The sequence below is a fragment of the Miniopterus natalensis genome, chromosome 4 (genome assembly GCF_054644295.1).
Source record: "Miniopterus natalensis isolate mMinNat1 chromosome 4, mMinNat1.hap1, whole genome shotgun sequence".
Lineage (NCBI taxonomy): Eukaryota > Metazoa > Chordata > Mammalia > Chiroptera > Miniopteridae > Miniopterus > Miniopterus natalensis.
The window spans coordinates 80,831,932-80,846,734 of NC_142084.1; the positions used below are offsets into that span (position 1 = coordinate 80,831,932).

Here is a 14,803-nt window from a genome sequence, read left to right on the forward strand (position 1 = left end):
GCCAAATCACAGTGGGACAGGACCATTTTGCACTATTCCTGCTAGCATATGAGTGCGCAGAATAGCTTTTGAATGTATCTGTGCTCTCTCCGCAGGCTGTACCAGTCGGTGAAGCTGCTGTACTCCATTGGCATCTTCTTCACCTACGCCATCCAGTTCTTCGTCCCAGCCGAGATCATCATCCCCTTCTTTGTGTCCCGCGTGCCAGAGCATTGGGAGCTGGCGGTGGACCTGTTAGTGCGAACCATACTGGTCTGCCTGACATGTGAGTAGAACACAGGAGCACTCCCTTGTTTGTTTTTTCCCAAGGGCACCCAGTCTCCAGGGCTTTCACGAGGGAGAGCTTGCATTGCTGTGAAATTGCTGGACTGGGTGAACAGGAAGTTTGGCACGCTCTCTGTTTCAGAGTTGAGGTGTGTCCAGATAGTGAGGTGAATTGATGACATATGTATTCTACAGGTCATGGGAATAGGGACTGTCATTTATTTGTCAATATGGCGTGAAATGCTACAGAGGTGGTCAAAAGTCATAGTAAAGATGTATAATTATTATTCCATATAAAATACAGTAAAAGCCTAAAAGAGAGCCAATTAACCATATTGGTAATGAGTACACATTACTTTGATAGTGGGTACATGTTTATTTGTTTTTTCAGATAATCAGTTTTGCAGTGTTCCTTAGATTTCTTTCAGCTGCGTGATACTTTGCTAGACATTTTTGGATGTCGGTCTGTCAGTTAATCAGGTGTTTATCACTTTGTGTTTTATTCCTCTTCCCTGGACCACATGCCCAGGGGTGTGAATTAAGAGACAAAATGTCACCCTGTTTGCTGTTGGTTGAAACAGGTAAACGTTTGATACAGAAGAGAACCCCAACGAATTGATCTATACTATTTAATTTAAATTACTAGGAGATTTGCAATTGCTTTCCAAATTGAAGTGCTTGAATCATATATTTCTCTTTAGGCCATGTTTGGCTTTTTATTTTATTTTTAAAATTTTTAGTCTTTGGGGACAAGATGTCTTTCTTAGTACATTGAGACTGCCCCAGAAATTTTCTTATTATTCATTCTGTCTTTGGAATAAATACAGGTCTCTATGATTTTTTAATTGAACCAGGATTGAGCATTTAGGGATGAAATACATGAATGTTGTCTGGCTTTCACTCATAGTATGGGAAATAAAAAATGATTTTATTGGTTGCCTGTTAGCAAGAGAAGGGCAGGCAAGAGACTATCCATCCTCTTCAACCACCTAAGCAAAATATAGTGAACAGACTAGTAGTGCCTGTCCCAGAATGGACCTCCTCAAGGGAATAGCCTAGTGCCTGTCCCAGAGTGGACCTCCTCAAGGCACCTGTAGTTCTTTTTTATATTACTTCAAGGATAGTGGGTGGAAGTTTACCATTCTGGGTATCTGTGTGGAAAGAACTCACTGGAGTAAGGAACTAAAGGCCTTTCCATGACTTTCTGATTTAATCTTGGGCAGCACTCCTGAGGATTTATATCTAGGTGGTGCTGGGTAGGAGCCGGGCAGAGGGTGGACACCTTGATTTTTCCAGGCGCAGGAGAACTTGATGGCAACCAAGAATCTGACTTCTCCTTATAGCCTTTATTTGGTAGACCTTCAGTCTCTTTCTAGTCCAGCTCTATAAATACTCAGCAGCTAATCCAGGGCAGCCCACAGGTCACTGCTGGCCCAGAGCTACTGCAAAGGAAGAAAGGTGATATATTTTGCTTTTCTAGTAAATTGCCTTAATGCGTGCTGATAGGATAGTTGGACTCCAGATTTTACCCCTGTCTTCTGCCAGCAACTCTGGATGCTTTGATTCAGATATGTATGATGTTCTGTGAATGGATTAGCCTTCAGTATTGAGGACATGGATTCCACATGCAGGTGTTTATAATGTCAGTTCTCAGGGCCCCAAATCTTGGATCCAACAGGCATTGGGAGAAAGGGTGGGGATAGTTCATGTAATCAGCTTTGTTTCAGAGTGGTTCCTCTAGAAAAACTAGGTCTGTCTAGGTGAAATGTGCTGTCACTGCCTATATAGCAGCTTCTCCCTGACCGAAGATCTGGGGCAGTGATGCTGGACCTGATTCCTGTCTCTGCCTCATTTCCTCCTCAAGTCTGGCTTTAGCCTCCAGTAGCATATGTCTTGCTTCCTGCCAGCTTTCTTTCCGCTGCTCCCCTACAGGAGCCACCAAGCTCTGATTCACAGACCTCATGCTGTCCTTAGATGCCTCTTGGTTTTTGCTTAAATTTTCCTGGTTCTGTCTGTGGGTCTCACCTATCTTCTACAGCATCATGCTCAAAGGACTCGAGCTGCTTTTGATCTTTTAAGCGGGTTCAGTTGTTTTTTCCCCCCGTCTGATCTCTTGTGACTTAGCATTGCATTGTCAGCCTATTAAGGGGCGCAGCCCCTTCATCTCTGAGCACTCTGGCTTCTCTAACCTTCCCTGGAGACTCTGAAGTAATTGTGGGATTCGGGAGAAGCCTTTTACTGTAGTACTAATTTAAATGTATTTATGTGAGTTCATTTTGTTTTTGTTTCTTTGTACTTTCAGATCTTACACAAGGTTAATTGGTATGTGATTTTAGAGTTTTGATATAACTCATTGTTTTTAATTATACCCATAAATTTCAATGGCAGCTTGTTTTATTTTTATTTCTGGTATTTTCTTGTCTTTTCTCCAGTTTTTCCTCTTCTTCCTCATTCTTCATCGCCAAAGGGAGCAGGGCAATTTGGTCCAGCCTCAATTTTTTCTCCCCAATTGGAATTGAACTTTCTCACCGCTCTCCTCTATCTCCAAAGATTGCTCTGTCTACTTTTGATGCTAAATTTCAGACTTCTGGGGAGGAGGGGCTGGAAAAATAAGCATGTCAGAGAATGGTGCTCATTTTGTTATGATTTCATATGGAACAGTATTTGCTTCCAGCCCATATGTTTAGAAATGTCAGCTCTGCAGTCACCTTATGTCCAGAGCTTGTGTAGAAGGAGAGGCTGGAAGAGGCTGCAGGAAGAATAGTTTCTCAGGATTACATGAGACACTAACCTGGCCTTCAGTGGTTGGTACTAATTGTGGCATTTGCCATGTGAAACATTTCACTTCAGTTAGCTATGAGAATTTCAGAAACCTATTGTTGAAGATGTAATAACATAAAACCACATCGACTGAGAGGCCTGTTCAGACCAGAATGCTATAAAACATTCCAGCAGCCAGACCCTTTAGAGCACAAAGCTTCCAGGTACAAACAGAGTGGCTTCTTAGCACCTTTTGGCCTTTCACACTTCTCGGTCTTGCAGCTAAATGAAGAGGGGTAGCAGCATAAATTAGCTGTACCTGTGCCCCAGCCCCAGGAACCCTCATGAGATTTTAGTTTCTGCAACTGTAAGATGTGAAGGGTATCCGATCACTAAGGTTTCTCTCAAGTTTAAACCTCTGTGATTCTGCAGAACTACTTTGAGCCTGATTTTAGATTTTGACCAAAATATTGCTTGAAAAAATAAAGTTAATGTAAAGATATTTGGAGAATGTCTAGGCCTGAGGTTATTGAAGAAGAAATTTCCAATATCCCACTGATTTAACAAAATAATTTTCTTTTGTGTTTTGTCTTCTGTGTTAACCCTCATGGGTGCATTTTAAAAATAGTTTCAATCATAGTATACACATAACTTTGTCTTTTGCATTTTATTTTATATTATATAATGAATATACATATCTTTCATAAATATTTTCATGACTGTGTGATATATTCCATTATATTGGTGGACTGTATTTACTAAACTACTCCTTTAGTGTTGGACATGTAGGTTGTTTCCTGTGCTTTTGTACTTTTAAAAATTTATACCCCCACTAAATGAAATTATATATTCTAAGAGTCTAATTAATTTAAAGGTAGATTTCTAGACATTTAAGAGTAACACAGGTGAGCTTTCCCAGCATCAATCATAATAAAACAGCAGAAAGAGCTTCCAGACACCAGAGCTGTAAGTATCCAGTTGGGATATGAGTTTATATCATATTTCTGTTTAGTGTGTGTTTGTTCTCTTAAGTACTTTCTTCTCTTGTGCATTAGTCAGCTCTTTCTGTTGCTGGTCTAAAACCACAGACTCCAGAATCCTAATCAGTTCCTTCTCTGAACGTGGCCATTTGCCTCATGTTCCTTCAGCCGTTAAAAGATCATGTTTGTACTCTTTTAACCCAAAGGAAAGATGTTTTGTAATACCATTGGAGCCTCTTAACTAATCATGTGGTCCAGCTGAGTTTTCCTCGACCCCTGCTTTCTGTACATGCCACAGCTAAGGTGCTGTAGAGGGCTGTGGACCTGCCAGTTGGGAGTCTGCTGTCTTCCTCTTTTATGGCATGTTCTTTTGTTAGGGAGTGTGGAGAGAGTGGGGAGAGGATATTCCCAGTTGGCTGCTCCCTGAGATCTCTACCTTCTTGTGTTTCTCTTTCTAAAGGGCTTTAACTCATAAAGACATTTAAAGGTTTTAGTTGCTCCCATATTTTTCCTGAGTACCTGATTCTTACCTCTGGAATTAGTTAAAACTAGTTTGCCACATTTTGCATGGTGGCAAAACAGATATCCCTGCTGTTGAGCCCTTGGGGCTTTTATGCTAATTTGTGTCCGCTTCTCTTTTTCTTCCCCCATATTAGTGGGAAGCTCGCTCTTTTTGCTGTCTCCCCCCATTATCTTTCTCCAATGTCAGGCTTTATTTAGGGTCCAGATGTAGTATATGGTCCATCTAGGAAGAGGGTCTTCTTTTGCAGCCATGTGGTCCTGGCTTTAAGAGAAAAATGTTGCCTGTTTAAAAAATCTCTATTAAGGATATTTTTGCTAAGTATGCTTATGTTGTATACCCTTTGTAGTAAAAATAAAAACATTTTTAGATTGCTTTTAAAATATAATGAAGTGGAACATCTCTGTCAAATCTGAGAAAAGATTCTAATCACACAAGCTTCTGTTTCTGTTTCCACTTCATTCTTATCTCAGTGTAGATGGAGCACATCTGACTTCACACTCATATCGTGAGTGTCCATCTGTCCTTCAGGTTAATGTGAAAGATGGAGAGGAAATGACAGACTTTTGGAGCTGGGAGGGGCCACGCAGATCATCTGTCTTGTCTCCTTCTGGGGCTCACTGTCCCTCATAAAGGCCTCCTTTCTCTTGAGCAGGCTGGAATAGCCATGGAGACCAGGGGCTGGCACCAGAGGAATTACTCACACTCCCTTAAGTAGTACAAAAACCAGGTGGGCTAGAAGCTATGTTTTGGCACAACCATGTGTTTGAGGAGAGGAGTCCCATCTCTTGCTCTGCTGTGCCACTCTTGAGCAGCACATGGTGCTTCCTAGCTGACAGTGAGTTGAGGTACATATCCCAGAACACATTCCTAAGTTACTGAATCTGCACTGTATAGTTCCTTATAATTCAGACTTGGATGAGACTTCAGCAATTATTCAGTATAGTACAATCACCAATTCATGGGTAAACAAACTGAGTCTCAGAATGGTGAGCCAGTTTACCCTGGATCACAGCCTGCTATTGAGCAGGGACTGGTAATTATATTAGCTAACATTTATGAAGCATTCATTATGTGCTTAATCCTCTAAGATCTTTACATTTGACCGTCTCTATTTAGCAGTAGGGAAAATGAGTCTTAAAAAGGTTAAGTAACTGACCAGCTTGTGGTGAACCTGGGATTGGAGCTTACATTCTGAGTCTAGAGCAGGGGTGGGGAACGTCTGCCTGTGAGCCATATACAGCCCATGAAATCATTTGGTCTTGTCTTGCCATACAAAGTTATCAACTTAAAAATTAGCCTGCTATATTTGGTCAAATATTTAATTGAATTTATTGAATTTTGAGTCCCACCTGCAGTTGCCTTGGCAGGGCCAAACCAAATGATTTTGCAGGCAGAAAAATGGTTCCCCACCCCTGGTAAGGAGCCTGAACTCTCAACCACATTCCTGTATGGGCAGATGGAAACCCAGACCCCAGAGACGGCAGGTGTCTTACTCCAGGGCGCACAGCAGATCAACTCTTGTTGGGCATTAGGTTATCCATGATGAGAAGGCCATTTTGTCATCAGCCTACAGACACTTTTCCTTCAACTTTCCTCCAGATTCAACCCTGAAAGTTTGAGGAATATCACCAACTCTGGTTTTTGTGTATGAATGTTTTTTAATCCTCACCTGAGGATATTTTTCCCATTGCTTTTCAGAGAGAGTGGAAGGGGGAGAGAGAGAGAAACATCAATGTGAGAGAGACATCAATTGGTTGCCTCCTGCATGTGCCCTGCCCGACTGGAGCTGGGGATCAAGCCTGTAACCGGTACACGTGCCCTTCGGGGAATCTAACCCGAGACCCTTCAGTCCACAGCCCAGTGCGGCCGGCTCTAACCACTGAGCCAAACTGGCTAGGGCACCAACTCTGTTTATTTGGAAATAGCTAAGGGCCAAAACAGACTATTGTTAAATAGTCTGTTAAAAAAGTCTACTTTTTGTAGACTTTCTGAAGGCTTCAGAACAGGGGAGATATTGATGGATAATTGCCACTGTGATTGATTGCTAGAAGAAGAGGACAGGATTGCCCCGGGTGATGAAACCACTGGCAGGGCCAGATCTGAGACTCAGGACTCCTGTACTCCCTTTTGTTATTTCCTTCACAAAGCAGAGAGAGATCAGGGCTGACCATATGTGAGACTCTCTGCCAAACCACTGTGGTGCCTTCTGGGCAAAGCTAACCCAACATCTGACACTCCCAGTTCTTCACAGACAGGATCTTTCTGCTGATCAGACAGATCCCCTGTTCTCCCTCCTTTTGCAGGTCTGTATATTAGTTTGTACTTTCTTTCTCATAAGGTCTATGATGTGACTGTATCAGGGGCTTGAGGTCCTGGATTCTAGTCCCAGCTCTGTCACTTTATATAATGTGACCTCTCTGGGCCTCTCTTTCCATGGGGACAATAATCATGTTGTGGAGTTATATGCCCTTGGAGTAGAGGCAAATTCAGCTTAATGAGTAGATGCTGTGCTGTCTACTAGACACTAAACCAGTGATTTTCAACCTATGTGCTGCAAGAATTTTTAACACATGCAATACCTGACTATTTAGTCAGGGGCACTGACCTCTTCTCCGTTAGGTTGTCAAATAAAAAATGACAACAGCCAAAACAATAATAGCCATCTGGTGTGAAAGAATCAAAATTATACCTATTTTTTTGGTAGATGGACAAAAAATATATTTTTTGGTGTGCTGCAGAATTTTAGTAATTAGTTTATGTGTGCCATGAGGTAACAAGGTTGAAAGTCACTAGGGTAGACATTCTGCCATGATGGAAGTATTCCCCGTCTGTGCTGTCTAGGAGAGTAGCCACTAGGCACAGGTGGCTGGTAAGTCCTTGAAATGTGGCCAGTGTGAATGAGGAACTGAATTCATTTAAACTTAAATAGTGACTACGTATTGGACCACCACACTGCTGCAAAGTTTGTGTGAGGCAGGAGATGTGAATCTGCTCCTCCCCTGATAAATCTTGGTTCCTACAGGCCTCTCCTCTTACTGTAGGAAGTGGTATTCAGTTTAGAAGTAAGGGTTTCTCATAAAACCTGGCCTCTAAATAAAACCCAGGACTTTTCGTCTGATACTCAGCCAGAGAGGCAGTGATTAATTGATTGATTTAGTCCTTCTGAAGGGTAAAATCAGCTGCACTGAACAGATGTTCTGACAGTCTCTCACCAGTGTGATGCCTTTGACTACATTTTTGCTTTATGAAGTTGGAACTGAAAACCCCATGGCAACTGTAGTTCTCGTGAGGGCTCAGGGAGGTAATAGATGTGCCCTGGCCAGCAATGGGAAAGACAATCCATGAAAATACATTTGATTACTAATGAGTTAAGGATGTCCTTTTCATGAGCAGCAGAATATCTGCTAACGATGATAATGTTAACTGTATCGCATGCCTGTTGTATACCAGGCCTTTTGTTAGGTGTTGTTTAACCAACCTCCTTTGATCATCTTGGCATCTCTGTGACATAGGAGCTATTACAATACTCATTTTGCCCACAAGAAAACTGGAGAATAGAAAGGAGCCAGAACTTCCCCAGCGTCACTCAGGTAGAGCCAGGGTTCAAACACAAGAGCCTAATTCCATAGTCTTCTATAGATTTGTGAAGCATTGGCCTTCACCTCCAGTGGAAAGCTGAGTTAGATGGGAATAGTGGGTTCAATGGGCACTGGATCAGTGTGGTCAGTGAAGCCGCCTCCCCTTGGTTTTAAACAGTACTGTCCGACCAGCTTGACAGTGGTAATCACTGGTGTGGTATGGAAGCCAATGGCATTTCCTAATGCAGCCCTTGTTCTTCCTCCTCAGTTCCACCTTCCTCACATACACCCGTGCCTGAGTTTCAGGTGTGGGAGCCATTCACTAGCTTGTCCTGGCACAGAGACGTGTCATTGTGTATGCAGTCAGCCTGCACACAAAACTACTACTCCTTTCCCTATATGACCATGTTCTGTGAAATGGGATTTACCATGGTATTATTTGGACGAAGGAGGGTTTTTCCCCTATTTTGTTTCTTGTCAGTCAAATAGAGATGGTTGTGTTGGAAGTATCCTTAGTGGCAAGAGAGTGAGCAGTTGCTCAGAAATGGTCCATTTCCCTTTTTGCTCCACACTGTGTCTCCTTTGAGGACCAGATTGCCCTGGAATGTCATTTGGTTCCTTTTCCTCGGGAAGATGGAAGTGGTGTATGGTAGCAGGAAAGCTGAAAACTAGGTGACTGGAGCCAGGAGATATGGGTCCCAGTCCCAGTCCCAGTTTGCCAATCTTACAGCAAGACCCAGGTTACTCCACCTCTCTGGGCATTTATTTTCTCATCTGTGGAATGAAAGACTGAGCCAGATAATGTCTAAGTTTCCCTAGAGCTGTCCATTCTATGAGAAGGACACTTGCTAAACCAGTAGAACAGGAAGAAGTCTTTTCCAGCTCTGGGCAGTCTTGAATATCCGTGTCCTCTCTCCCACAGGCATCTTGGCAATCCTCATCCCCCGCCTGGACCTGGTCATCTCCCTAGTGGGCTCCGTGAGCAGCAGTGCCCTGGCCCTCATCATCCCGCCCCTCCTGGAGATCACCACCTACTACTCAGAGGGCATGAGCCCCCTCACCATCGCCAAGGACACCCTGATCAGCATCCTGGGCTTCGTGGGCTTTGTAGTGGGGACGTATGTGGCTCTCGCTGAGCTGATACAGCCAAGCATTGCTCCCATTTTTATCAACTCCACCAGTGCCTTTGCATAGCCATCTGGGTGCATCCCCTGCACCTGCCCACCTGACCCCCGTGTGTTCCCTAGCACCTGACCCCAGAGCCTCAGGGAGGGTCCAGGCTCTGGGGAAAAGCAAGGTTGCTATTCAGGAACCCGACTACCTGGCGCTTAGGTGCCCTGGGCCAGGTAGGACTGAGGGCAGGGGGGAGAGTGGGTAGCAGATACGCAGGAGGTACCTTTAATGGCAGTGCTTTCATTGTTCATTTGTACTTATTTTAACCCAAAACTTTACAACTGTTTTCCCTCATCATGCCTCCTCCCTTACTTGCCTCTCTCCTCTGACCCACCTCTCCAAAATTATTCTTGTTGCACAACTCACTTTATTTAAAATTTTTAGCATCTCCTTTCCTGATCCAGGCCTAGATGAAATAAGTGAGCACTTCCCTTCTTTATAAAGTTAGTTCTATCTCTTATATCTCTCCCAAATATATTACCTCAATATTTACCTACCTATTCAAGGCTCCAGCAAGTGTCTGGATCTACCTAGTAGTGTAAAACCAGCTCCCAAAGCTGGAGTTTTTAATCTTTACTCTCTCTGGCTTGCTGTGATTCTGGGCAACACCTTCTCCTCTCTGATTCCTTGTGTGGGTCACAATACTGTATTATTAGTTGCTGTATCTCCCAAGAGATATCAAGTGCTGCCTCAATTGAAAATATTTATATTTATTTAAAGTTAGCATTTGTTTTTAGACTCACTAGATCAGGAGTATTGTGAATCGTCCCTTCATCACTATACTTGTACTCAGCTTCTCCTTCTGAAAAGGAACTTGGTGCAGGAAATGTCTGCTTAGGTCCTCAGCACGTGTGGCTGAGTACCCCAAAGATTTTAATCAGGATCATCGAAATGTGTACCTCTGTGGGGAGGCATGGACTTTGCCTCCCATCGACCAGCCTGATTTCATATTGGGAAGATATGAAGGACTCAGGAAATATTTGCCAGTGCACTAGGCCGAGGGAAAGGATGATCGAGTGGGATATGTTTCTGCCCACGGGAGGCTTATAAAATGGTTGCTTTGTGTGTTCAGGCCTGTTTTTGAGCCTTGGCTTCTGACATGCAAATAGCATGGCAGTATTCAGTTGTTGTCATGCCAGGAAGACACCCACACTGTTGCCATGGCTGCGACGATGAGGTCATTGTGCACAGAGAGTGTGATATTAAGTGCAGAGAATTTACAGATGCTGGTCTGACACTAAGTGTGGTGCTTGGCTGTTCACAGTCAGCGGGTGATAGGGCAGACACAGTGTCCTCCTCTTCTGGCTGCCTAGATGACCTGGACTCTGAAGGAACCACTTGCTTGGGATTTTGGTCTCCTGTGTTCTAAACACTAATTGTGATGCCTGTCCCTCCCCCTGGGTATCAGAAATAGCCTCAGGGTTGGCCCACCTCAAGGTCAGCCTTCAGCTTTGGGAACAGACCGCAGAGAAGGCAGAGGACGGCACATTGCCTTGCTTTTGTCTGCCGCTTCTTCCCTCTTGGTACGAGAAGTCTTTCAAAGGGGCAGTAGTCATTAACTCTCCATTTCTTGAGCTGAGCTGTGTATATGTTGTGTGTGTTTATGCATATGTGGTAGGGTCCTGCTCTCCACTCCTGTCACCAGGCTCTTGCTTACTTACCTGGAGCTATGGTTCGTCCTGAAAGTTGGGAGAGCAGCACAGTTTTATCGGGTTTTGTTTTTGTGTTATACCAAAGCTCATAAGGGCTGTGACCCACCTTTACAGCCCCAGTTTTTTCCTCCCTTTTCTGTTCCAAAGCCGAACTCTCTCATTGTGGTGACTCCTAAGCTACCTAACAATTTATTAACTTAGGAAGATGTGATTGGTGGTTATTTGGTTTCCCTTAGTGAATGACACTTTTCATCCACCGTTTCTGCTCTTTGGTGGTTACTAACAGGTGCTTATTTGACCAAGATTCTAGCTGGAGGTGGCAGCAGCCCTGCCCTCTGAAGCCTCAGGCTTAGAAATTACCAAAGTAGGTTCAGGAATTGTCATCTCCTATTTGCAAGTCTGGGCTCCTGCAGCCTTCCCACAGTGGTCCTGAGAGCTGTTTTCAGGGAGAAGGTGCGTGCCAGTTGAGGGGGTCAGACGTGTTTCCTTCCCGCAGCTTCAGCGGTGGAGGCTTCTGTGCATGCAGGGAGCTGCTAGAAGCAGTCTTGTTCAGGTAGGCAGTGATACTGGGACTGTGATTTTGGGACCTGAGGGCTGGATAGCACAATACAGAGGTCTTCTAGCCCCAGGTCTTAGCAAAATGCAGGCTACTGCTTCAGGGTCCTTAACCCGGAGAATGTGATGCATTGGAGAGGCAGCTCTAGCTTTGGGGCTTCTGGAAGCTGATTTGGCATGGCCTTCGCCCTGTTTGATCTCTTCCCTGTGCTTCTGCTTCAACAGCCCGATTGCATGGCTGCTTCAGAAGGCCAAGCAAGGCGAACCCAGTCAGCGGGCCTTTCTGGTTGTGCAGTTGCACCGCAGTTAGGTGTGGAGTAAAAGGGTTGGCCAGAGGATGGCAGTGGGAGGGAGCCCCTCCCCTTCTGGAACCAGCCCTCCAGGCCAGCTGAGGGAAGCTTCCTCTTCTGCTGCCTGTGGGCCTTCTGTAGTCAGGAGCCCTTGGTTTCTCCTCATCACTCAGTAGGAACCAGCTGCCAGCCCCTTCCTGTGCCTTCCTGGAAAAAAAGCTCCAGCATAAGTAGGAGTCTGATCAGGAGCAGCAAAGCAAAGGCTTTCTGGAGTGTGAGGCTGCATCTGCCAAACCAAAGGCAAATCCTGTATTTTCTGGCCCAGTACTGTTAGGCTCTGTGTCCCTCCCCTAGCCTCCCCAATGTAACCCCAGATTTTTATTAACTCAGAAGTAGCTACTCAGAGCCCCTTGTTCTGTCCTGCAAATGCCACTCACTATTGGGAGCTGGTTTCCAGCTCCCTGTCGGCAGTGTACCTCCCCTTAAATGCAGGTGCTTGCTGGGAAGAGCATGACCTGGCATCTTCTATTCAATTTGCCTAGAATGGTGACTTGTGAAGTCACCATTCACAAGTGGCATTATTTATAGTGTGCTGCTGTCCAGCTGCTAGGAAACCTTCATCTGTACAAACCCTGGCCAGATATATGTGAATGTATGGCAGGTTACAGCTGAAAACCTTCTGCTTATGCCCTCCCTCTTGGTCCCTCACCTCCCCAGCCAACTTCATTGGCTGATGCTCACTGCTTGCTTTCTACCCTCACGAAAGGTAAAATTTGCAGTTTTAGCAGTTGTCTTAAAGTGATGATCCCACCAAACTGGTATGTTAGGGAAATCTTCCCCCTACTCCCATACTCCTGTCTTGCTTTTTTCTCCTCCAATTTATCCCAAAATTGTAGAATATCACTTCTGTTTAACACTACATGTTCTCCTTATGTGTTTTTGGAAGTGCACCATCTCAGTTCATGTCTGTCTACAGCTCTCTGTATTCACTATTCACAGCAGGGGGCGTTGTACCAGTGAGTTTAATTTCGTAGCTAGTCAGCGGGCCCCAGCACTGGCCCTGTCAGAATGCAAAGCTGGCTCCTCACAGTGGAGACAGAGTAGAGCAGGCATGACTTGGTGATTAGGGAGTTGGCTCCAAGGCTGCCTTAGAATTTAATTTTCCCAAGTACATTACAGATCTCCAAGACTGTTAGGGGAAGAGGAGACAGTGTGGTTTGTCTTTGAAATCATGGTCGATACTTTTAGGCAATTAGTTCTGCTGGCTGTAAGGCTTTGCTCTGACAGCATCAGTTTGTTGTATTTCTTCCCTGTCCTTTGTACCACTGGGTCATTCCTTGGCCAGGGGACATAAATGGTGCTGATACGAGGTTATCAGAGTGGGGGTGGGGCAATGAGGGTGGAGGATGCCTGTCATAAACTATGTTCTTTTGTTTAAATCAAGGTGATACTGGGGAAGCTATTTTGTTTTAGTGAATGATAAAATTATGTGACTTGTAAAACGTGTCAGTGGATGTGTGAATAAGAGGAGTATGAAAAACTACCGTCCAGCAGATCTTGATAACCACACAGGACTGTGTGTGTATGTTGTGTGCCTGCATGAGTGTATGTTCCACATGGTATGTGTAGAGATGTGGATGCAGGAGCTCATAGAAGATCTTGTTTTGGGTCTGCACATGGATCATGTGTTAAACTTTTCCTGTTCAATAAATGAATTTTATTTTTTATTTTTGAAGGTTGTGGCCTGTATCTTTGTCTTTACTTTTTTTTTTTTTTAATGTCACTCAGATCCCCTTACTTGATCTTAGGTCAAAATATTTCTAGTTTATTTATTTTTATTTTTAATATGTTTTTATTGATTTCAGAGGAAGGAAGGGAGAGGGAGAGAGAGAGAGACAGAAACATCAATGATGAGAGAGTCATTGATCGGCTGCCTCCTGCACACCCCCTAAACCTACAACCCATGCATGTACCCTGACCAGGAATCGAACCGTGACCTCCTGGTTCATAGGTTGATGCTCAACCTCTGAGCTACGCCGGCCGGGCTGTTTCTAGTTTATTATCTCACAGAGCTCATTGGAGGAGTAGTGTCAACAACAGAACCATCTATGGAATTGAGAGTTCCCAAAAATGGGGCCAGGTAGTAATTTTTCTGTTAGTCCTGCCCTTCCTGTCTGCTCCTGTTTCTCTTGAAAACTTGAGTAGGAATTCTCAACCCTCCTGTGCATATCAGAGGATCACACATACCACGGGCGATGGTTAGTTTTATGCATCAGTGTGACTAGGCTATAGTGTTGAATAATACAGTTATTCATTCAAACACTAACGTAGGTGTTTCTGTTAAGGTATTTTGTAGACATGGCTAAAATCTATAATCAGTTTCCTTTAAATAAAAGAGATTATCATCATATCATCAAAATGTGGGTGAGCCTCATCCAATTGTTGAAGGACTTTAAGAACAAAACAGATTTCCCTGAGGAAGAAGAAATTCTGCCTCAAGACTGCAGCCCAAGAGTTTCCAACTTACCAGCCTGCCCTATGAATTTTCGACTTACCAGCCTCAACAATCATATAAGTCAATTAATTCCTTGGACTCCTCTCTGCCTCTATGTATACATGTATGTATGTGTATGTATATCTCCATCTTACTGGTTCTGTTTCTCTGAGGAACCCTGACTGATGTAACACCCAATTTTCTTGAAATGGGGGATTGATTTCAAGGCAGTGGAAAAGATGACTTCCCTTTTCTTTTTGTCACATTTAAGAAGAAAAACAAGACCATCTTACTGATTCTGAGATGATTTGAAACCGATTTTTGTTGGCTACTGAATTAGACTTGTTGAAAAGCAGAGCCCTCAAGGAACGCTGTTAAAGTATAACATATTTCCAAGAGAGGATGGTAGGGCATGTAGTATGATCATTTTCACTTATCAATATTATTACTGGAACTGGGGGGAGCGGTCAAAGAGATTCAGTGACTGTTCCAAGTGACGAACCAGCAAGTGGTAGAACACCCAAGCCCTGTGAT

At 44.0% G+C, this 14,803-nt stretch overlaps 1 protein-coding gene across 2 annotated transcripts in view; it reads left to right on the forward strand.

The window, feature by feature from the left end:
- SLC36A1 (solute carrier family 36 member 1) overlaps positions 1-13,510 on the forward strand; it is a 45,141-nt gene extending 31,631 nt beyond the window's left edge. For both annotated transcript variants that reach the window (XM_016213890.2, XM_016213897.2), the window contains 2 exons: positions 96-265; positions 9,028-13,510. In XM_016213890.2, the coding sequence (XP_016069376.2) occupies positions 96-265; positions 9,028-9,299 (442 nt within the window). In that variant the 3' untranslated portion in view covers positions 9,300-13,510. The remainder of the gene's footprint in view (positions 1-95; positions 266-9,027) is intronic.
- The last annotated feature ends 1,293 nt before the right edge of the window (positions 13,511-14,803 follow it).